The following is a 23,875-nucleotide window of genomic DNA, read 5'->3' as shown; positions in this document are numbered from 1 at the left end:
AAAACTTTTTCTCCCCTCCCCTTGTCTCACTGTAAGCCTCTTCTCTCTTGCAGGAAGACTGTCCTTTTATCGTGTGCATGACATATGCATTCCAAACGCCCGACAAGCTGTGTTTTATACTCGACCTTATGAATGGTGAGCTGGACCTTTCTCGTTGGCTGCGCGAGGTAGAGATGAATAACTTGCACCTTTGCCTGCAGCCTGTTGCGGTCTTAGTGACCGCACTGTCGTTTTCGTACTTGCCGTCTAAGTCGGCGGTGTCAATGTGGAACTGAGAGGGGTTGTGTGGGCCACAGCTTGAGATCTGTTTGATTGATATCCGCAAAAGTGAAAACCAAACTAAAAAAAACGTGTTTAGAAATCTTTTCTAAAAAAAAGAGCGTTAAAGTGGAGGAAAATTTTGGTGATGCATTTGCACACTGTGCAAGCTCAGGGCTAATAAGACCGTCTGCATCAACAAGTCTTGGGTATACTTAGAAAAAACAATTTGTGAGCCAATGAAAATCTGGATAAACGAAAAAAGATGAATTGAAAAAATCTGCACCCCTCTGTCAAACAACGATAATGGTTGAACGCGGGGGCTTCTCGTGATGGATTCTTTAGTTGTCATACGAGTTTTCCAAACCGCTTCAACCATGTTGAAATGGAGCAATTTAATAATGGCTTCATATCGCGAGGGACCCATGTGTGATTGCCGCCACGGCAAGCTTTTTTTTTTTTTTTCCCACTTCAGCATTTTACACGCCATCAGTGAGAACACTAACGCTTCAACAAAACAAAAAAAAAGTACTTTCTGTGCGATTTTAGGTTAATTGTGTGGCCAGCTGTAAATGGCAGTGATTGCGTAAAATGAGCAAAAATTCACATGCTTAGTTCAAATTTTCTTGTTTTCTTAACCAAGTTGAAGAATGTAGTTGATAAGAAAAGTGTTGAAGACATTTTGTCACACATTTCGTGCCTTTTTGTGGCTAGTTCTACCAACCTTGCATTATGACACCTCTTTGATTCCGCGGCATCTCGGCATGCCGCATTTGCTGCGCAATAAACCTAGCTAATGACGCGAGTGCAGCTTAAAAAGAGGTCCCAGTTTTGAAATGCGCAGTAAGTTTCAAAACTTGGTCTGTTCAGCAACGAAGGTGCCAATGCAAGGTTTCTGATTGAGCGAATTTTCGAGGGAATCGTGCTGTGCTGTGAATTGCAATCTTTGGGAACTTCACTGAGGACCACTACATGTATTGCAGCTTTGTACCCACCCAACGTTCTGCAAGTTTAGCAATTGTTGCCGGCGCTTTTGGAAAAACGTGATGTTTTGCGTCTGGATACGAGCTAGTGCAGAGCTGCCGTCCGTGGTTGCTGTCGGCACAGTCGAAATGGCATGCCCCTGCATTGTTAGGGCATGCATTTGTGAAGCTGTGAGCATGACGCAAGATTTTTTTCATGGCAGTCATTTGTTCGATGCTCACAATATCGTTGCAGTCAAGTGCTTTCAAGTGTCCGCGTGAGGCGCTGTATTTAATTTGTCTCTTGTTTCACTGAGGGTTTGTTGCAGTCACTGGTGACGCAGTGGTTAGGAGAGTGCGTTGCGCTCACACGGTGCGTTGCACCCCGTCCTGTCCCGTCCCGTGGTGCAGGAGGGGACCTCCACTACCACCTGTCCCAGCACGGGGTGTTCACGGAGCAGGAGATGCGCTTCTATGCGGCCGAGGTGGTCCTGGGGCTGGAGCACATGCACCGCCGATACGTTGTCTACCGGGACCTCAAGGTGGGCGGATAGACGGACTTGGAGGCCAGTGGGGCATTGTGGGGAGGGTCGCAGTAGCCGCGTGACTGGCTTGGCTTGGATTGTTTTAGGGGAGTAAAGTTGCCTAGCAAAGTGTTGTTCATGCTGGAAGAAGAACATGTTGTAGAGGTGGCAGGAAAGAATGGTGCACACTTTATTCTTTTTGCGAACATTTTTCACCCAGTTCATTTCTAATTGGGGCAGACCTGGGCAAGCAGTTAGGTCAGAGTGTACTTGATGGGTTGTTAGGGGGAACATCTGTTGCAACAACCGTAAGATAATTGTTTTGTTTTCATCGTAATTTTCGAGAATAAATTATTTGGATGGGCTGTAAAAGTTTTATGTGTGTGCGAGGAAACACCCATGCTCATGGTAAACTTAAGTTGAATGAACGGCAGTTCTTCCGTGATTGCTGGAGAATGGGTAGCATACCTGTGCAACTTTCCATACCTTAATTGTTTGTTTAAAATAAAAGTGGTGCAGATACAAAATTTCTATCCCAGTTTTCGTGCATATTATAGCTTTAAGTGAAGCTTTCGTCCACTTGGCCCCTGTCTGGAAGAGCCGTAGACGAGTCGCTAACGAAAAATTTTTGTTTGTGCAATCTTCTTGCTCTTGAAAAGGAAGAATGAGTTCATTGTTTCATTTTACTATTTCTACAGCTTGTTCATCACTTCATACTGACATAAAACACACACTTTAACAAAGCAAGTGCAAATCTTTGTTCTTCCTAAGATGGCTTCAAAAGCAGGTTGCATGGATGACAGTGATAGATTACTGTGTCCGTTTTGCAAGAAAGTCAATGGTTTTATTGTCTTAAAGTACCTATGGCGGAAAATGAATTCAGGAAGCCATTTCGATGAGTTCAGTCAGTTTGGAGGCAGGCATTAGGCTGATTTGCTCAGACCACCTGGCAGCAATTGATGCAGACAACTCCTCCTGGCACTTCGGCAATGTTTGTTGCCATTACTGTTGACAGTGCTTCATTTATTGGCAACAAGTTTATTGCAGGGTCTCCAAAGGGCCTTCCATCTGTATTAATTGGAAAAGAAACAGTCATAACTATGCTTAGCTCTTGAGGTCCATACGGGAATTCTGGCCATTTGGTGTCTCACAATGATGTGCCAGCTGCTGTCATGGCAACGACTGGGAGTGCGATATGTTAACTCCGAATCCCGAGACCTTTTGCTGCATTGCAATGCCACATTCGCTATGACCCTACTTCTGTCCATGTATGTGTGTACGGGTTACTTACCCGTGCTTGGCCTGACATGTTAGTCCACCCAGGCTAGACCCACTTGTGTTAGATCAAAGCTGATGTGGGTAGATGTCAGGAGGCCCTCGATGCCTGAACAAATCCGGTGCAAAGGGGACGCAATGCACGGATTTGCAAGGACCGCTGGGTGGCTGAAGATGGCTTAGAGTGGCGCCAAACACAACAGAAACGAAACACAAAACAATTGCTGCCTGGTACTCTCGGCTCAAAGGTTGACTCTAAACCGGCTTGTAATGGTAACATGTCTTTCTTTACCTGATGGGGTGCTCCAGATAATCGGATATCATTCGAGCTTTCTATCTCTCTCTCTCTGTGTATTCGTGGCTGATGTTTCTCTTTTGTCCCCCAGTGCGCTGAGTGAGCCCTCCCTTTCTTTTCCCCCGTTTCCCTTGCGCAGCCTGCCAACATTCTGCTGGACGAACACGGGCACGTGCGGATATCGGACCTCGGCCTGGCCTGTGATTTTTCGAAAAAGAAGCCGCATGCGAGCGTGTGGGTGCCCGTCTCTCTTTCTCCTGCCGCGACAGTTTTAAGCGTTCTGCTTGTGACAGTGTGCACTGACCCTCCTTCCCCCTGACGCGGTCTCCTCGTCACAGGGGCACCCACGGCTACATGGCACCCGAAGTGCTCTCCAAAGGCACAGCCTACGACTCCAGTGCCGACTGGTTCTCGCTGGGCTGCATGCTCTACAAGCTGCTCAAAGGGTGAGTGCCAGCTGGCCTCTGCACTCCCTCTGCACCCACGCTGCCCCAGTTCTGCACCCGCTTGCTATGCGGAACGACGTTGGCCCAGTGCGGCTGAGTGGGGATGAAAGGGAGACTCGCAAGCAGGCAGCTCGGTGCTGCTTGTGTTACGAAGCACGAGTTTACCTACTGTAAAGTTCCAAGCGGGCGCACACCCCCGAAACATCGCACACCCCACTGTAGGGGTGAAATATTCAATTTTCTAAAAGACCCGAAACATCGCCCACCCCCTAAACTCGACGGCTTTAGCGCTGATCAGTGGGCAAAATAAACGCAAATTATCTGTTCATGTGCTGATGCGGTCACTTATTTCGTCCTTTCCGCACTTGAGCCTTAAGTTCTGGTTCGCCCATCTGGTGTATTTTCTTTGCTTCTCCGCAGTTTTCGTTGGCGGTGCGGCCACTTTTTTCTAGTTTTCCGCGAGTGACCCGAAAGATCGTTCATCCCGTGTTTTTGACTTGATGTCTGTGTACTTTGGGTGGGCGTTCTTTTGGAACTTTACGGCAGTGAACTGTTTCCAACTGGCCCAGATTTCGAATGCAGGTGTGTTTCAAGGTTTTCGTGTGGTAAGTATTTGCCCCGGCTGCTTTGTCGTTGCAGGCACAGCCCGTTCCGGCAACACAAAACGAAAGACAAGCACGAGATCGACCGAATGACCTTGACCATGGTGAGTGATCTGCCGGTAGGTGACATTGAACACAAACTGTGTGTGCGTGAAGTTGGCACTTCAGGCTGGAGGAGGAAAGGAAGATTGCGTGTTCTTAGTTTTAGATAAGCATGGAGAACATATGCATGAATGCATGGGGAAATGGTGAACAATTTTTGTTTTGCAGACGTGTAAGGGACGTTGAATAAAGGAATCGGCGGAATTTTATTGGAATTAAACGAGTACTTTGAGGCTTCGTGCTTCTTGTGGCCAGTAAGGCAAAGCTTGTAGAGAGTTGAGACCTGCTCCTTCTCCTGTCAGTGTTGTGCCTATCTGTGCTGTCATCCTTGTGCCTATCTTTGATAGCTTCATTCATCGTCAGTCAGAGTTCAGTGCCTTATGCTTGAGCTATGGTGGAAAGCTATCTGAGGATCAGCGGAAAAAAGAATAATGTTGTTATATGCTGAAGAAAAAAATCGAATTGTAACCAATCTATATTCTTCAAGCTCGTTAAAAAACAAGCTTAAAAAAAAAGGTGTGAAACATGCTCAATGGAGTGCAGCTTAAAACCACCTCCTTTTCCTCCAAGAATTTAATGTCTTCTCAGGTAACGAAAGCGGGTCTGTGTCCTTGTGCAATTAATGCAACCTAACAAAATTGTCCTCTTTTGGAAAGGACTCCGTATATTTTGCAATCCCAGGCTCACCATACCAGAGCAATTTCTGCGACTTGACTCGCCACGGTAGCTCTGTAGCCAAGACATTGTCTTGCTAAGTTCGAGGATGCAGGTTCAATCTTGGTCGCAGCGGCCGCTTTTTTAATGGAGGGGGAAAAAGCCAAGACGCCGGTGTGTTGAGATTTCGGCGCACTTGAAAGATCTCCGGGTGGTGGAAAATAATCTGGAGCCCTCCACTGTGATGCACTTCATAGCCCTGGTGCAGCTTCAGCTTATTAAACCCCCAAAATTCAAATTTTGAATTTTATAGGAAAAACCTGGAAAAGACGGTTGTGGGGGGCTAGTTGCTTGACACCCTGGCATTGCACGTTCTGAGCGGCATTCCTCGCAGGTGTGCTGTAATAGCCTGTAGCGGAACAGAGTCTTGTTTCTTGGGAGTGCAGTAGAACCTTGTTGATACATTTTCAAAGAAAACGCGAGAAGGAAACGTACTATTTGGGAAAACGTACTGACCGGGAAGAAACTTACTACGGGGCATTGTTAGTGTTCACAATTGAGAGCGTAGTAGCCTGGAAATCGTATGAACCGAGAACATATTAACAGGGTTCTACTGTACATCTCAGGTTGTGGGTTCCCTGGAGGCACACCGTGATGTGCTGTCCTCTCCCCCGTCTTTTTCTTCTTCCCCTTGGTATTTGCAGAATGTGGAGCTCCCCGAAAGCTTTTCATCCGAGTTGAAACTGCTTCTCGAGGGATTGCTACAACGGGACGTGGACAAGCGACTCGGTTGCAGGGGCCAGGGGTGAGTTAGGAGAGGTCACGTGAACAAGGACGGGTTTTTTTTCATTAACAGTGGAAAGGATGAGTGAATCCTGCTTGCCTTGAATTCGTGAAGGAAGTCAAGCAAGACCGTTTGCCTGAAAGCCCAGGTAGTGTTCTTGTGCTCTGGGACGTTACACAGTCGACATTGGCTCTGCCCATTCTCCATTTTGTCCTCCCTCTGTTATTTTGTGCCTGTGCCCTCTTGCCTCTTTTGCCATGATCGTTAAACTGCACAGTTACCCTGACTCAAACTTTTATTTTCTCAATGCCTCCTCGCGTTGAGAACGGGTGAACAAAACCGAAACCAAAAGACTTGTTCCTTCTGAACACGTCAGAGGGCGCAACTTGTCTGGAGGCTTTGAAATCAATTTTTGGTGGCGAAGTCGAAACGTCGATACCAACTGTCGATTGCGTATGGTGCAGTTGTGGAAGAGTTACGACAGTGAGGATGATTGTAAGAGCGGTGCTTGTTCGAACAACCCTTGTGCAGGGCGGAGGAGGTCAAGGGTCACGCCTTCTTCGGGGGCCTGGACTGGCAGCTGGTGTACCTGCAGCGGTACCCGCCTCCCCTCATTCCGCCCCGGGGGGAGGTCAACGCAGCGGACGCCTTCGACATCGGCTCCTTCGACGAGGAGGACACCAAGGGCATCAAGGTGGGTGCTGGGAGAGGGCGGGACATATATTTCTTTCGGAAGGCCACATCTACCGACCAGCCCAACCGACAGTTGTGCTGCTGCTACCATTGTGGCAGAGGGGGCAGCCTGGTGTCCACATATTGAAGACCTGCCTGATGTTGGCATACGTGCAGGTGTATGTGGATTTCATGTGGAAGCTTTGTCGTTGGCTGTTTGTGTTAAGGCAATGCGCGTAACATTTTCTTGTGGTAGGCGTGAACAGCACCTCAATGCCAAGGGTGTCACAGTCTCTGGTCGGCGCTATTACTCCAAGCTTGAGGTGAGTGTGTAATGAAAGAAAGAATTCCACTTGTCAGCTTGTACAGAAAGCTGGCATGACTCTCGATGGTTCATCTGTTTTTTTAAAAAGGGTTTCCCTGAGGAGTTAACTTTACTCAGAGACATATGCTGCCACTATCTTCCGTTTGGGGCTGCTACTAGACCCCAACGTATCGATTCCCGTAAAGGAACACCTGCAAAAGAGTGGTGCCCCAGTCTTATCTTTGTGTCGTTCCCTGCAGCTGACAGAGGCGGACCAGGAGCTGTACAAGAACTTTCCGGTGGTCATCTCCGAGCGGTGGCAGCAGGAGATTGCCGAGACCGTCTTCGAGACGGTCAACCTGGAGGCAGACAAACTTGAGCAGAAGAAGAAGACCAAGATGAAGATGAAGTTCCAGGATGAGAAAGGTGGGGAAACCGCCTGGGCAACGGTTATTGCATTGTGCGGGCTTTTTCTCCTGAGTGAGCCACCTTTTTGCGGTAGAATCTCGATGATGCAGATCTCTCTGCGTGGCTAGAAATTAATGTACAGTCCAAAAAGTTTGTTGTAGAAAATGAACAAAGAAGGCACAGATATGCGAAGACTATGTGCATTTGTTTCTTCTGCTTTTTTTGATGGAGGCGAAAGGCAAAAATGCCTGTGTGTACAAGATTTCGGCACACGTTAAAGATCCCCAGGTGGTCAAAATAATCCGGAGCCCTCCACTAGGGCGCACCTCATCGCCTGCGTTGCGTCGGCGCGTTAAGCCCTACAATCGTCATCAATCATTTGCTTCTTCTGCTTGCAGCTGCAAAAGTCTGTTACAAGTTTCGTGTCTTTTTATGTATGTCGAGATTGCTGAACAGCTCGGATAGCACACCCCAATTAGCTGCACAGTAAATGCGCTTTGGGATGCGAGGCAAGTCCTCTTTACAGTTTTTTTTTTATCCGCAATATTGGCTATGTTTAAAGCTGTTGCTCTGTTATAAGAGCTACTTACGGGTGGGGCAGCATACCTGGCTGCTGCCTTAATACTGGACAGAATGTGATTGTTTGTTTACATTGGATATCTAGATCGTGATGCTGGAGGTCTTCAGTAAAAGCATCCCAGTTTTTGCTCTCCAACCATGTGTGAAGTGTTTTATCGTGCAAAAGAAGTGCTGTTTTAATCAAATTCTGATGTCATTTAGTTGAGGCTCACATGTGCTTACGGCCTTCAGTGGGTTCCTGACCCATGTTGGTCACAGCTCTGGAGCCTAAGAAGGTCGCGGTTTGGTCCTTTGCGATGCATGGTGCGACTAATAGCGCACTAGAAAGGATGAGGACAGTGAAACCAGAGATGACTGTAGAAGTGTTTGTCCTTTGGTCCCCTGTTTTTGATCGTTCGTTCTGGGCTATTGATCTTATTGCGCACCTGTGAGCCAATACCTGTGAGCTCACCTGTGTATGGAAGAGTTCCTAAGTGTCAGTGGTCTTCGTGTTTCCTAATTAAATGTGAGCGAAAATCGGTAAATCGCTCTTGTACGTTTTGCTGATGAAGTGAAATTCTGCACAATAGCTAGCAGTGGGTGATTTGTGTTGAGCAAAATTAGCGGCCGTTTTTACTGGGTAATTCTCCATTCTTATTTTGCCTTTCTTATCCTCAGCTGTGTTTTGGCAAATCATCTTGGAGCTTTTCTTGTGTGTGTTGGGCCTGATACTATATCTGTAAAACCCCTCTATGTGTTTCAGACGTTGAATGAATGAACTTTTATTGTTCCTTCAGTTGAGAAAAGAGAGAAGCAGACATATAACAGGGGTCTAGTTATCAAGGCCTGTGCTGCTGCACGCAGCCTTCCATTGATGTTATCCTTACACCTTGCATTCTGTACCAGGCTATGCACGGCTACCTTATCGTGTCTGAACGTGAAACAGGGTTGATATTGTCAAATTGTCTTGTTGATTCTAGATACACAAGCAGCATTTCCGGTCACGCTGCCCATTTCGCTCTGACTATTAGCTCCTTTCATCTGCTCCTTCATGACCTGTCTCGTTGTAGTTTTCTTTTCGGAACATGAGTTTGCTTATTCTCAAAACTTTGTCTGTCTTGAAAACTGCATTGTCGTCTCCTTCAAATTACGGTGTGTAACTTGAGTGGTGCTGTGTCACTGCAGAGTCGGACTGCATCATCCACGGGTACATCAAGAAGTTGGGCGGGCCGTTTGCGTCAGCCTTCCAGACACGCTACGGGAAGCTGTACCCAAACCGCCTGGAGCTTCACACGGAGTCCAGCAGTGCCAAGCCAGAGGTGGGCTTTATCTCGCAGCATTCATTCAAAGGAGCTTCGCTAGGCCTTAGCATAGCGGCAGATTCGGAATCTTGGCTGGAGCCAGTTGGAGCGAGCTTGGAAGTCTGTGAATTGCCGCACAAAGCAGTGAGGGTTATCAGAAGGGCATGGTGTGCTTTCTTTCGTCCTTGCTGCACTTTATCTTGGCGCAGAGTTCTGCACCGTTAGTGTGACGACAGAATCGCCTGCTCTGCACTGCATAGGTTGGAAGTTGCGCTAGCATAAACAAATGCGTTGGAGCACACTGCTAGGACCTGTCTCCAGTTTGTCGTCTGCTACATTGTCATGGCCACTTTCTGCAATTGAGCATTATTTGAAGCAGCAGCAGGTGGAGCCTTGCAGCGTTCTTGCCAAGAGTTGGGGTTTTCTTGCGAAGATTGCCACTTTCCGTATGGCACACGAGGGAAAGCTCAATGACTACTGTTCAAGTGCTTTCCGTGCCCTGACGACTCTCCTCTTTGGGTGCTGCAGCTCATCTTCATGGACCAGATGGAGGACGTGTGCTCGGACTACGTCCAGGTGAAGGGCGAGCAGTGCATCGTGCTCAAGATGAAGGGCGACACCAAGGTGGTGCTGACCAACCCGGACGAGATCGGCCTCAAGGAATGGCTCCTGTCGCTCCGGTCCACCCTGAAGGACTCCCAGGAGCTGCTCGCCTCCATGGCCAAGAAGGCCGGCAAGATCTACGGCACCACCGACAACCGCAACAACCTGCTGGCCTCAGCCCCGGGCACGGCCGCCGCCACCGCCGCCACCTCCAACCCCCCTCCCCCCACGCGCAACGGCAACTGAGTCGTCATCCCTCTCTCGTCGGGCGGAGCGTTCTCGGGCACGGGGCATGGCAGGACGTCGCAGTTGTTGCTGGCCGGTGTGTCGCAGCCTGCCGCCGGTGCAGTGTCGTCCGCTGCTGGCACAGCGTCGTCTGCTATCGCCGCGGCGGTGCATCGCTCGGCACCAAGGCATCGTCTGCTGCCTGCGAGGCAGCGGTAACCTCTGCGCGAATAAGGTGCACTGCCGACTCTACTACGAGGCACCCTCTCGCTCCTCTGGTTGCCGGCGCCCGGCCGGCGCCCGGCCGCTGTGCGGGCGGCCGGACACACGGCCACCGGGCTGCGGGGACAGTTCCTCCCCCCCAGGAGCCACTGTGAGGGAGTCCGTGACTGCATTTTAAGGACCAAAGGGGCCGGGGCTGGGGCTCAGAATGCGAAACTGTTAACGCATCTTTTTTTAACTTATTACATACACTGCGGGACAAACACGGGTGGCGACAACAAAGGTCACACACAAACTGGGCCTCGGGAGGGGAGGGGCTCACGGGGTCTGGAGCGGAGCGGCGGCCACACCACTCGCTCCGTGGCACGCATGGTGACGGCAGATCTCCCTCCCTGGTGCGAGGAGGAGGAGGAGGAGGCAGCTGTAGATTTCTCCGTAGGGGCGCGCGCAAGAGTAACGCACTGTCATCATACCAGTGGCTTTTCTTATTGTCCAACAGGAAGTTTCTTTTTTTCCGTTTTTCATTTGTGGTGTCCTGTATTGAGGCATACGGCGACGCTGTCAGTGGTGTCCTTCCTTAGTTGTCCGTGAATGTGCAAGAGTTTGCCACACGCATCCATTGCAGCAGTCCACTGCGCGGTTCTCACGGTGCCATTCATCCTTGGGCCTTCCCGAATCCCACGAGTCTTGTCCATTCCCCGTTTGCTTCGTGCTCTTCACTTGTATGTGTTTAGCGGGAGAGTGAGAGTGAGTGAGTGAGTGAGTGGATGAAGACACAAACACTGAGGCCTGTACGTGTAAATATGGACTGTGCATTGGCAGGCTCACGCCCTGCGAGCGAGCCGCAGTCTCGTTCCTGTGCGCTCACCCGTGGGTACAGCAAGACGAGTGTCTGGCAGGAAGGTTGTGCTTATGTGGAGTGTGTGCGCTCGTGTCTCGTCTTCCCCTCCTTCGTGGTGCGCCAATCCAAGAGAGGGGAGACTTGGTTCTGAAAAAATCCTCCCTTCGCTGGTGGTTTACACTTCTCAAATGGCACCTCATTTCTTTTGTGTATTGTGCGCCTAGCGTTGGAAGAGAGACGAAATCGGCAGGTCTGGAAAGGTGGACGCTCGGGTGTCAAAGCGACTTCGTGTCCTCGCTGCATAGCCATGCATTTCAAGTCCTTTCTTTGAGGGGCAGGGTCGGGCGTGCGGTCGCCGACATAACGGGCGAGAGCTTTGGTATCTCCAGCGCACGAGGACTGTGCTTTTTTCCTCTCGTCGTCGTAGGACCACCAGGGAAGCCCTTTTTCACAGCAGCTGCGTAGGAGAAGCCAGTATGCACACAGCAAAGTATACACACAGCCAGTAGCTACTCTTTGCCGAACCGAGAGCGGAGGCAAGTGACACTTGTTGCTGCAATCTTCTTCTTCCCTGTGGCGGAGAAACGTTTAACTGTGATAGCAACTCTTAGCAGTCCCGTTGGGCACCACGTGCCGCTGCTTCCTGTCGACTCGGAGCAACAGGTCCCGGGCCCCCTTCTCTCGCAGTAGCCGCGTTGGTAGGCAGCCTGTCAAGCGTCCGGTAGATGTGCCACCCGCCTTGTTCCGATGACGTCTTCAGCCTCCGCTTCGTTCCTTTGCTACTCGTTTATCCTTTGTGAAGGGCCTTGGTTTTTAACGTACTTCTTCTTGCATTGCCCACTTTCCTTCCTTGTTTTTTCTTTTTGTCTTCACTGATTTTTTTGCTGCTTTTGAACAAGAGGCGTATCTTCACTTTGTAAAATTGAGGCGGCAAAGAGAGACCTAACGAAACCTAGATGCGCTTTTTCTTAATTTCTCTTCTTTTTTAATATGCAAAACCAAACAGTGCATGTGCACGCAGGCTGTATGATACAGCATATCGACGTGCGGGTGATAAGCAGAACTGTAGGTAATGCAAGTAAAGAGCTGTGGCTTAGGTTGTTTGCACGCTACAGCCGGAAACCCATGGCACTCGCCCTGAATTGGTGGGCGAGGTTCTCTCTGCGAAGGGATTGGACTGACCTGAGCAAAAGTGCTGGCAGGCGCATTGCGATTGGTTGGTTCAAAAAATATTCTTTTCTCCGCATGACTAAAATTAGAAGTGCCTGCAGCTTTTCTTTTCCTTTCCTTTCTTCTTTTTGGGGGGTGGCATGAAAGTGGGCAAGTGTAACCTCGAAATCGGGTCTACTGAACTTTATCTCTGTCTCCTTGAGCTGTGCAATGAATTCCACTGGTTGTTCCATAGCAGCAACCAGTGAATCTGTCAAAGATCGACATAGTCTGACACAACACTGTCAGAACCAAATGAACTTGCGAAACAATCACTTCTGGCTGCTTTCTGGAGCCCAGTGGTGCACGTTTTGTCTAGATCGAGATTCGACAGGTGAATCGGGTGCAGCGGGGGCCACAAGGCAGAAGAAATTTTCTCCTTATTGACCGGTGGAACTCATTACAGCCACTTTGAAGGTGTGCATGTTCCGCTGCAATGTGGATCTTTTGAGATTGTCTTACGGAGCCTGAAGGAAAGCTTGTTCAGCAATGAATGATACGTTGTGGGCTAAAAGTTACGTCAAATCTGACACCCCTCAACACAAGCAAAGCGCAAAAAAAAGGAAGTGCCCCTTGGCATTGAGTATTCACTGTCTGCAGTATTGAAATGAAAAAGTAGTCTCGCCCTGTGGATGACGGTAAAAAAACAAAGCAAGCAAAAACGAATCTTCCGTTCCGCTCGAAGTGCAGTGCAAAATACAGTTGTGTTCCAGGGTTCGCCCCCTTTCGCTGTTCACTGGATTCACTTCGCGGGGAGTGTGTTGGCTTCCACATTTGTTCGCCGTTCTCTCATTTCGTGGCAGGCTAGGTCGGTTTGTATTTCCCACGTGGTGTCTGTTTTCGACGCCATCTGCTGGAGTGGAAGGCAAATGCCGCAGCTTGCTTGGTCCCCCTCCTCCTACGTTGTCCTTTGGACCGTGGAGAGTCGTTGTGCAGCACCCCCACTCAGCAGCCCCGCCCTCCCTCCGGTGACTTTGTCCCACGGCTGTACTCAGTTATGCAATCTCAGCGTCTTACTCCGGGTTGCCGCGCGGATTGTCGATGTCGTTGGCTCCTTTCGCATCTGCCGCGCGTTGTGTTGTCGCTCGACTCGCTTGGACATTGGTTTTAGGTCGTTTTGTTGTACCTGAACCCAAACACGTGCGGGCATGTGTGCTTAGATGTGTACATAACAGTGTGTGTGTGTGTGTGTGTCATTGCGACGAGTCATGTACATATGCACATCTCTGTGTGATTCATTCTGTCTCCCCCCCGCGGGCACCCTCTCCCCCACTCCCATATTTTGTTTGGAAACTTTTGATTGCCAGCCATCAGTGTACGGAGGAAGGTCGTTGGAAGTCCGTGCATTTGTGTCTGCACTGCGCATGTGTGCAAAGCATGGAGTTTGTGCATGGGAACTGTTTTTCACACATGGCAGAGGAGTCGCTAAAAACACTTCGAGAAGGCATCCCGTAAGTAAATCCTCTGTTTTTTAAGTACAATTTGTACAGTGCACTGATGAGATTACCGCTCGTAGCTGCTGGGTATGTGTAGCCCCTCACACTTACCTTGCCTGGTGTTGTCTTGATCTTTACTTGTGGTTTTTGTTAATCTCGGTGCCGATCCCTGGGTAAAATATTAAAAAATTGTAATGGGAGCGATACGCACACGCAGCCATCGTAGTAGCATTGTTTCCAGCTTGTGGGCGAGCTGAAATTCGTTGGAGACGCTCTACCCAAATGCCTGCTGCACTAGCTGATTGGCGGAAGCTTTATTTCCAAAGCAAACCTGTTTCAGTCTAACCTCCTGTGCTTCTAGGTTTCGAGAGCTGCGTCCTAGCTAAAAGACAAAATTACGAGACGAGCTTGGCTGGCCTAACTTGAATCATTTATGTGTCCATGTAAATCGGCCGAAAAAAACTAAGTACAGCCTTTGAATTCTGGACTTTAGTGTGGTAAGATAAGGTTTTGTCTTTGCTCTTTGATTGATATACTCTTTCTGCGAGGGAACTAACACCGTTAAGATTTTTGGCAAGGTACAAGAAGGAAGGAAATGCATCTCCTTCAGTTCACAGCGATTGTTGGCAGTCAACTCGCCACGTGGCAAGCATTTTGTAACATCAGCCCCATTCACAGTGCATTGTTAATGGACTTCGCATCCTACGTGCGACCAGTGGTTATTACTGTCTGCCGTTAAAATACAATGTGTTTGCATGTTCTGACGGGCGGAGCAGTATGTGAGGAGCCCCTTTTGCAATCTTACAGAGCTTATGAGGGCATTAAGCTGCTTGTTGCTTGCAGTGATACGTTTTCATGTCGACGCCGTGAGTACTTCAAACGTGTGAGGGCTCAAATTGAAGGCACAAAGAGACAGCCTGTAGAGTAGCTTCATCGCGCTAGCAGTTGCGTCACAGCAGCAGCTATAACTTGCAAGAACATTTCAAAAGCTCCTTTGAGGAGCAAAGATGCACTTTCGTAACAAGCTCCGCTGAACTGCGGGTGTTTCTAACTCCGTGTCTCTAGTGCATCGGATCTGCCAAATGTGTACATGGCACCACAAGGGATGCCTTCGGTTACCCGGCCACCCAGTCAAAAGGGGAGCAGCGTTAGAGATGCATGGTGTTTAGGCATTCTTAAGCTGCATCACACACAGCCTCTGTGGTGCTGAGTTGACTGTGGCAGCTGCGATGCTTAGACCACTCTGTGATGCCTGTGTAAAGGCCGGCCTTATCGGCGTGATTAATTGTGCTGCCAACATTGCTGTCAACACTACTCCCAAGATGGAGTGTGTCGTCTGTGAGAGATTTTTTGCATGGGCAAAGTTTGTTTTGTTAATTGGCATCGCTAACAGATGTCGTTGTTTCGAGAAGAACGACCTCGTTTGCTTCGTGTCTTCAGGAATATATGCGACATGTACGAATGTTTTGGGAGGGCCAGCTTATCTTCAAACACTGCGGTGCAGTGGGGTGTGGGGTGTGAGGCTCATCGCATTGTTGAGGGTATGCAGAAACTTACGGCAGACATTTTTTTATCAGTCGGCACCTATGTAACAGTTTTTTTTTTTCAATCGGTTGAACTTAGTAGCAGGCCAACTGCTTTAGCGTGTGCTTTCCCATTACACTGCACTGCCGATGAGAAGGAAAAAGATACTGAGTGTCTGAATGAGACCGTCTTAAAAGTGCAGTAGGGGCTTTGTAGAATGTTAAACAGGTGCTTACTGTTAATTTGTTCTCATTTGCTACGATTAGCCATTACCCCCATTGACTGTTAAGTGTTTCCCACAGAACCCTGCTTTGCGTTTGCAGCCACCTCTGCCGTAAGTGGCGAGGCTTCGAGTGGGAGGGCGCCTGCCTCTTCCTACTGCACAACACTGCACCCAGAGTGCGTAGGGGAGAGGGGAGGGGGATTTTCCCTGATCTACCAGACAACGCTGCACGTGCTAGCGAACCTGCACGTGCACAAAGTGTTTTTGTTGTTCGCTGGCTGCGGGGTATACATATACATATATATATACGTGAGCGCGCAAGTGAAACGTGTGGACGCCTCTGACCCATGTTCAAAGTGTCTCACTGCAATAGGACTCATTCCCGGACCGGGGTTTCGGAGACCCCGCTGAGCTCCATGGCAGGACGCAGATTCGTATCGATGTCGCGACTTCCGGGGATCTCTCTTTTGACGAACGGCGTTGTGTGACGTGGTCCTCTTCCGTTGACACTGCTGCTGCAGTGCCTCGTGTTTTTCTTTTTCGCCGCTGCTGTTCTCGGAGGAGGAGTCTGCCTTTCTCTCTGCCGTTTCCTGTTTTTGTATACGTGTGCACGTGGGAGGGGAAACGGCGACGGCAAAAACACGGACGGGAGGGACGGGGAGCGACGACGAACCGTACGACGTGCCCATCCTCATCTTGCTCGTGGACGTAGCGCACCCACCATCCACGGAATCTAGTCTGGCCTCTCGTTTTGTAGCCCTTTTGGAAAACAGTTTTTAGGCGAGCTAGAAAGACGAAGCGAAAAAAAAAAAAAACCTTTATGTGTCGTGTACAGAAAGAGGGGGGAAACGGAGAAAAGAAAAACAAAAAAAAACTGTAGAGCTGTGTGGCTGCTGTATTTATATCTCCGCGCGCGGTCCCTGTGTTGTTTTTTATTCACCACTCTTGTATTGTTTCCACAGCGAACTTTTCTTGGTTGTGCCCCGAAGTATATATATATATATAGCTGTTATAGGTTGTTTTTATATAAGTTATTTTTATTTTTAGGAATGTAGATACTTGAATAAAAGACACCCCGGAAAATAAAAAAAAACGCTGGTTCTTCCGTGTGGAGTTATTCGTTGCATGATTTTTGTACACATTAGGAGGCACAAAACTGCCTGCACTGTGCTCGAACTGTGCCACAGATATCGTGGTGTTTCTTTATAAAGGTGCTGTGAAGACAAAATGCAAGTTTGGTGTCATAAAAAGGCCTGCTTCATCCCAATAAGTGATGCCAATTTTAAAGCAAACTTCAAACAAGTATAGATTAACATGTACGTTTGTGCTAGTTGGTACTCCGTTGAGTGCTTGTCCGTGTCGTCACCATTTGTCCTTGATTCTTTTTTTTTTTTTTTTTTTTGTGCCATGAACTTTTGCTTGAACAAATAGAGATATTAAGAAAATGGAAGAAGCAGTGGCAACACGCCAGTCTTTTCTTGCCGGGACATCATTACTTTGCAGGGGCTTGTTCACACTATTGACGGCCGCCGTCTCAAAGATGCATCTCTATGCAATTGTAGTCATGCCTAGTATTCCCTTTTGCATCACTATCAATGGTGTATAGTGCCAAATTTGAAAGTTATTCAGTATTCTTTTTTTTTTTTCTATCAGACATTTTACAGGGCTGGAATAGCGTTGAGCAAGTTGCCAAGAGTTATTCCAAACTAAACGAGGTTGCATTTTGTCTTCATGGCCCCCTTTTATTAAATGAAGCATTGCAAAACACTGAATGACTAGGAAAGAGAGCGTGCTGGCATTGAGCATTTGTTCTTGGCATGGAGACCTTTAAATGCTAGAAAATGGCTGCAGTGGTTCACAGCAGTTGAGGAAGGACGGACTGCCAAATACAAAGTGGCTTTTTGCACATGGCTGTCGTGCTTAAATCGCTGTAGTGCAGCATCGTCCAGTTACAACCTACCATAGCAAATGCTTTGCTTTTAGATAAACGTTTTCCGACTGCCGAATAACTTTTAGGCAGGCCCAGTTATTGGATACGTTGTTGGGAATTAGACTAAACAAATCGCCATTACTGGTGGAGTAGGAGGGGCAGTCCAGTTTCTTTTATAATCCCCAATTGCCAACCGTACCTCGGGCATAGACCCGTAGCCACGGGAACGGAAGAAATATCTGCATTGTCACCTACACCCACATCGCCCAATGGTCAGCCACAAAGCACTGCCTTAATTTGTCTTGGAAATTGGTCTCGTCGCTTGGAAAGTGGTGTCTTCGCAAAGCTAAGTGCTCCAAACTCTTGCCACAACACTACTCCAAGGAGGAATGCTGCAAATAAAACCCTGTTCAAAGGCTGAAATTTCGAGGGTCTGTCTTGTGTGTTCTGCAACGTGCACTCGGCAACACTAGTCCTGGCAGCACAAGACTCCGCGACAGAAATTTGTGACAACTCGCTGGGAAGCGTTGCTCAGAATTGTCGCAACATCTCTTGTGGGACTGTCGACATTTATCAGTATACACACTTGGGGTAATTGGCCAGGAATTTGGGACATTTCAGGGGCTAATGTGCCTGCTTCACGACCTTAAAAAAAAAACTATTGTAAATGTAAATGTAGAACAGTGAACGTGACACCTGAACATGAAGGCACGCGAGTAAAACACGTGCACACTGGCCGCGCAGAACCCTGATCCTAGGGAAGGTGTAGCTGGTGACTGGTTGGTGGAGTACCGTATTTTCACGCATATAACCCACCCCTGCATACAATCCACACCCACACTTTCAGCCCACCAGAACAGAAAAAAAAAATCCTTGCGTATTGCCAGCACGATTGATACAGGAAAGGCTGCACCAAAGCTACTGCTGAAGCAACACATGCACATACTCCGTAGACAGAAAAAGCGTATATTCAGCAAGTAGAATATACACTGACTGCGAGGTGAAAGTCGCAACTCACTCAGTGTCACTGCTCTCGCTAGAGCTATCACTTGAGCCGCAGTCCTCAGTGTTGTACATAAGGTCATCTTCACGGTACAGCGCGAAGTGCAGCTTCACGGCACATCGTGCATTGCCGTCACATCGCGCATTGCCGTGAAGCCTCGAAACACTTTTTTTTAATCGTTAAAATGCAGGAAATATTGAACAATTTTAAAATTTCGTGCTGATGTAAATCGTATTGTTTTTACCTCGTACTGTAAGGAACTTAATGCATGTCACTGAGGTTAGATTTTTCATGCGAAGCTTCTACGATCTTGGATTCTATAGCGTCCCCGCACACGAAAAAATGTGATGTGGCATAGCCAGCTATAACGAAGACCAAGCTTTGCCAAATCAAGTGCATGTCACCGCTCGCATCGGAGCAGAAGCTTCCCTACAAAGAGTGAAATTTCAGATCCAGAAACAAAAGTAATTAAACACATACCTCAAAAATAAACATTGCCCCTCACGTTGAAGCTTAGGCATGTCACTGTGAGTGATAGACGTGTGCGCCTGATAATATGACTATAAGCGTGCGCTGTTGAAAAACGAATTTCTCAAAGTCGCACACCATTCAAAACACAATTGGACCTCAAGCTTATAGCTTATACGTCTCATTGCCTACATGGAGTGTAGCGCACACTATTTTTCAAATAAGTATATACTATAGCTAGACTGAAAAAAGTGGATGTATATATATAGAAATGTTTTTCTTCAAGATGAGTGCCATCAATGCTTAATAAGAGAAATAAAATTTTCTTGCACCTAGCCTTCATGTAAATTCTGTGTCATGTTGTGTGCTAACTTTAAAGCTCGCTGGTGGTAGACTCAAATTAAAAATGCAGGCCGACCATATAGCGTTTTGTACACAGGGCATGACTTGGACGTTTAAAAATTTAAATCCAGTTTTTGTCCGCTGCTGGATGTCCGACATACACCCAGAAAGGTATTCCCAAAAGTGGATGGGTACTGTACGTGCGCTGGACGTCCGTCTTCGGCAATGGACGCACGGACGTTTTTCGAGCGTCCGACGGGCGTACATGGTTGCTTGGATATATGGGCGGGAGTGACGCGAAATGGGCCAGCACTAATAACATTTTTATCAGTGCGTTAACATTAGGCTTAAAGTGATATATGATCAAACGAAACTATAGAGGCCGCGCTACAATCTCCCAGTCGCGTTTTATGGCGGTGCACCTGCCACCTCTCAAACAAGACTCCGTGATGTCATAGAAAAGTAGCCTGAAACTGGCTGGGGAGTCACCACTGTTGAATATATTTTTTTTATTATCTAGATTTTTTCTCTGAAGCTGGCGGCAAAAGTAGCTTGTTTTTATATAGGGGCAAAACATCATTTTTAGTAAACCGAACTTGTATTTTGCCTTTATGGCCCCTTTAATTAAGTGCCCCAAGGAATTTTTTACAGAGCTAATATTAACACTATGTGACTAACACTTCCGCCATGGGAGAGACAGGGCTCTTTTTGGAGGGAAGCAGAGAACAGAGAGCTAGGTCAGCTCCTCGCCTACATGCTACTCCGAGGGAATGCGGAGCAGGGAAAAGAAAGGAGGAATTGAAAGAAGAAAAACAACTAAAAATAAATAGAAGGAGTTAGCATGCGCGTTGAGTGGGTCGCGCAACCAGATGACCTCCACGGCGTCACGTGGAAGGAATTCGCGCTCCCCATTCGGGCTCGTCAAGGCTGAAGACCTGCCTGCAGAAAAAGGGCTAGCGCACGCCCAAGTTGGCCACTGTACTTTAACACATAGAGCTAGTTAATGTGCTAGTTAATGGTTTTTAGAAAAACTACAAACTTTCACACCCATCCTACTCCGTGACCGAACGGGAACTTGTGACGACTGGATCATCGACAGCAATGTTCCATCGCTGCTACGTTTTGCGCCATGGATGCCACGATCCATGCCACATTCTCTGCCAAGTGCCAAGTGGAAGGTCCAGCGGACACCCATGGTGCCTTTGGTTTAGTCAACGCCGGTTTTATAAGCGCAATAAAACGTATGTGCATAGAGCTCATTTTTGTGTTTCAAATTTTCCCGCCGTAACGGTTGCAGATGTCCAGAGGCGGCATCTTGCGAAAGCTGCTTGCAGCGTCGGGGAACCAGCTCGAGAACCTGTCCTCCTTCCTCCTCTGCTAGCGGGATATCTGCCGTGATTGCCCTCTGCTTTCGCCGTTCATCAGCCTTCAAACAGCTGTAGCTTTGCTGTGAGATGTTTCTAAACTCTTGCACACCGCCTGACAAAGGGTAGCCGCCGCAAGAACAAAACCGTGAGCCTTGTTTTCTTCACTACGGTTGTGTCACTAGGAAGCGACTGCGGTGGTGGGTGTTGGAAAAGCTGCCCAATTTACCGCCCGAAAACGAAAAAAGAAAGAAAAACCCAATTCCGCGTTCGCCTGTAACCTGCGTTTGCTTTGTGCAACCGCGTTTAGCTCCGGTTAATTCGGCTAACGGTCATTGCATCCGTAGCCTGCACTGTACTGACGTTTGCATGCCAAACGGCTCCAGCAATGTGGCCGCGTTAAATGACAGGTGTGTCTTTCGTGCTTGTTTTGTCTGCAAGCTGCGTGTTTTGACGTGCCGTGTATGTTCGTTTCCCGTGACAGGTGAAAGATGGAGGACCATGGGGTGGAGGTGAGCGTTGCTGTTCATTGTATTGTATAACGCATGTGTGATTCAATGTAGTGCATCGATCCTATGTAGTGCAAGGACAAACTTCCCAGGCGTGCGGCCTCGGGCTGCTAGGTTCCGGCCAATGCCGGGTTGAATGCGCTACCCGTCCGAAGGGAGCTGTGCCGAAATGACCAAATAAAATCATTACAGCTGTCATAATAAAGAAATTTGCAGATAATTGCGACAGTCTGGCCATGCTTTGCACGCCGCGCGAGCATGCTGAGCCTTACATACGTTGCCTACTATAACGAGCGAAGTATTTATCTGGTGTTATATGCACGACTTGGTAAGTTTAAGAAATTTAAACAGTATTTTTATGCACCGTGAGTCTGCAGCAATCTAAAGGGTACCGCTCCACACCGCATTCTAAACGTCATCTGTAGAAGCGCAATTAAATGGGTGATCACCTTTTAAAATGCGACCCCTAAGTGTAGGGAATTGCCTTATGAGCCTTGGACTGACAGCCACCTAAAGCGTTCCACTCCTCTCCAGGTTCGACAAATAATGAGTAGAAGTGTGGTAAATTCAGTAATTGCTTAAAAACAACCACCAAATGTAAGAAAAAAAGCAGGCAGTGTTGTGAATTGAACCTAGAGCTGCATGTCTGTGTCGTGCGTATAGCATTACTCATTTGCAATTTACGGATGTGTCAAGCATTCCATCCAGACAGAATGATGGCAAGCACTAAAGTTCTGTCAAGACGGGACGACAACTAGTGCTGTCACTAAAGTTCCGTCCAGAGGAAACGCACTAAGAACAGCCTTTCTTGATTTTTACCCAACCGGCCAAACTACTTCCGCTCTCTGACTAGCCACAATTACTGTTAATTATTAGGGTTGTTCATTTTCCCCGATTTTACCTGATTTTTACACCCCGAACATGGTTCAGGAGATTCAGGTTAAACCTGCTTACTCCCTAAATGGGCTTTTTCAAAGGAGCGATCTGCACAATTGCGGTCTGACGTTCCGTCGTTCTCAACCAGCACTGCTGGAAGCAAGCGCACCAACGCACCTTCCGAACTCATTGAGTATTGGAATGACTCTGCCACCCGTAACATCAGGCTGGCAAATACTACCTTGACATTGTTGTGCTTGGCTGATGGAAGCTATGTTGTCCAGAGAACCTTCTCCCAGTTGAGATACGTTCAGCGATCAGACAGGCCTTGTAAGAAGGCCGACAAGTTGCGCACGCAGATCTCAATAATGTATGTAAACAAGGATGAGGGAACAGTTGATGACCAGCTTTTCGTGAATAAAATGTTTTATTTGCTAGAAGTTATCGATGCTATTTACTGTCATTATTTATTCATTTCCAAACAAGTGCCAAATTTCGGAGAGCATTTTAAAGAGAACCCTGATTTCCCAGCTTGAAATAAACACCTAATTTAATGCATTAGAGTTAAAAACCTCGTGATACCTTGTAAAATAATCTGCGTGTATTAAAGTAAGCTGAGTACATACATCTATCGATTTAACCCGAAAAAACCAGAATTCAGGAATGGTTTCACAAAAGCATCCGATTTCTCTCCGAATATCAGTTCGAAAAATAGTACCCTATTTTAACCCCCTGCATCCCCTCCCCGATTTTGAAAAAATATAAAACCCCAAAACGAACAATCCTATTAATTATTAATCATTATTAATAATTACACACGATTGGACTACCTCAATCCAGATGGAACTCCAAGCCGCCACCTTTGCAATATTTCAGCAAGAGCAGTCTCTCTTGATTTTTACCCAACCGGCCAAAGCACTTCCGCTCATTGACTAGCTGGAATCGCTGTTAATTATTAATAACTATTAATAATTACAGATGATTAGACTAACTATATAGCTCTATCCGGACGGAACTCTAAGCCGCCACCCCCGCACCCGCTTCACAATATTTCAGCGAGAGCAGTCTTTTTTAAGTTTTACCCAACCAGCCAAACCGCTTCCGCTCACTGATTAGCCAGAGTCACTGTTAATGATTAATCACTGTCAATAATTATAAATAATCAGGCGTGGCTACGTCGGCTTTGGCTCTAGTGAGCGGTAGCGGATCGGCCGGTTGAGTAAAAATCAAGACCGACTGCTCTCACCGTGTGAGTTGTAAAGCGGGCGTGAAGTATAGCTATTGCAAAACACTAGCCAAGGCCACACACACACACACACACACACAAATAAATAAAAAAAAAAATTACATCGGAGAATGGAAGCTGTGACTATAACCTTCGCAGGCAGAGGTGTAACCTCTACACCAAATCCCAAGGTGGAAAATGGTGCCTAATCGGCTGGTTTTCATTCCGTTAGGATGGAACTCTACACACTTCTTGTCGGTTCCGTCTGGACGGAACGCTAAGCTATCAGTTGTATGGTTGGTTACTTGCAGCGCTTTGGGCTCCGTCTAGACGGAACTTTAGCACTTATCGTTCCGTCTCGACGGAATGCTAACACAGCCTATTTTTATGCCCCATGAGTCTGCAGCAACCGAAAAGGTACCGCTCCACACCGCATTCTAAATGTGATGTGTAGAAGCGTAATTAAATGGGTGATTACCTTGAAAAATACGACCCCTAAGTGTAGGGAATTGCCTTATGAGTCTCGGACTGATAGTGACCTAAAGCGTTCTACTCCTCTCCAGGCTCAAAAAACAATAAGTAGAAGTATGGTGAATTCAGTAATTGCTTATAAAAAACCACCAAATGTAGGAAATAAAGCAGGGAGTGCTAGGAATTGAACCTAGGGCTGCATATTAGCGTTGTGCATTTGGCATTACTCATTTGCAAAATTAAGTTGATCTTTACGCAT

General features: G+C 47.6%; 2 protein-coding genes across 4 annotated transcripts in view; both read left to right on the top strand.

Moving 5' to 3' along the window:
• The window catches only part of Gprk1 (G protein-coupled receptor kinase 1), a 119,285-nt gene extending 102,764 nt beyond the window's left edge, over nucleotides 1–16,521 (top strand). Inside the window, exons 10-19 of one of the 2 annotated variants that reach the window (XM_077701070.1) lie at nucleotides 54–135; nucleotides 1,632–1,762; nucleotides 3,454–3,548; nucleotides 3,653–3,760; nucleotides 4,400–4,481; nucleotides 5,823–5,923; nucleotides 6,434–6,596; nucleotides 7,139–7,304; nucleotides 9,030–9,163; nucleotides 9,674–16,521. In XM_077701070.1, coding sequence (XP_077557196.1) covers nucleotides 54–135; nucleotides 1,632–1,762; nucleotides 3,454–3,548; nucleotides 3,653–3,760; nucleotides 4,400–4,481; nucleotides 5,823–5,923; nucleotides 6,434–6,596; nucleotides 7,139–7,304; nucleotides 9,030–9,163; nucleotides 9,674–9,994 — 1,383 coding nt within the window. In that variant the 3' untranslated portion in view covers nucleotides 9,995–16,521. The remainder of the gene's footprint in view (nucleotides 1–53; nucleotides 136–1,631; nucleotides 1,763–3,453; nucleotides 3,549–3,652; nucleotides 3,761–4,399; nucleotides 4,482–5,822; nucleotides 5,924–6,433; nucleotides 6,597–7,138; nucleotides 7,305–9,029; nucleotides 9,164–9,673) is intronic. The other variant, XM_077701071.1, reaches the window with a different exon arrangement.
• Nucleotides 16,522–20,500: 3,979 nt separating this feature from the next.
• The window catches only part of LOC144172308 (uncharacterized), a 57,161-nt gene continuing 53,786 nt past the window's right edge, over nucleotides 20,501–23,875 (top strand). Inside the window, exons 1-2 of one of the 2 annotated variants that reach the window (XM_077701066.1) lie at nucleotides 20,501–20,683; nucleotides 21,020–21,047. In XM_077701066.1, coding sequence (XP_077557192.1) covers nucleotides 21,027–21,047 — 21 coding nt within the window. In that variant the 5' untranslated portion in view covers nucleotides 20,501–20,683; nucleotides 21,020–21,026. Of the gene's footprint in view, nucleotides 20,684–20,785; nucleotides 20,946–21,019; nucleotides 21,048–23,875 lie in introns of those variants that run through there. The other variant, XM_077701067.1, reaches the window with a different exon arrangement.

This window comes from Haemaphysalis longicornis, unplaced genomic scaffold (assembly GCF_048455015.1).
Source record: "Haemaphysalis longicornis isolate Haplotype H1 unplaced genomic scaffold, Haemaphysalis longicornis Haplotype H1 scaffold_20, whole genome shotgun sequence".
Taxonomy (NCBI): domain Eukaryota; kingdom Metazoa; phylum Arthropoda; class Arachnida; order Ixodida; family Ixodidae; genus Haemaphysalis; species Haemaphysalis longicornis.
Note: the sequence above shows the minus strand (reverse complement) of the source record. Positions and strands in the feature narration are given on the sequence as shown.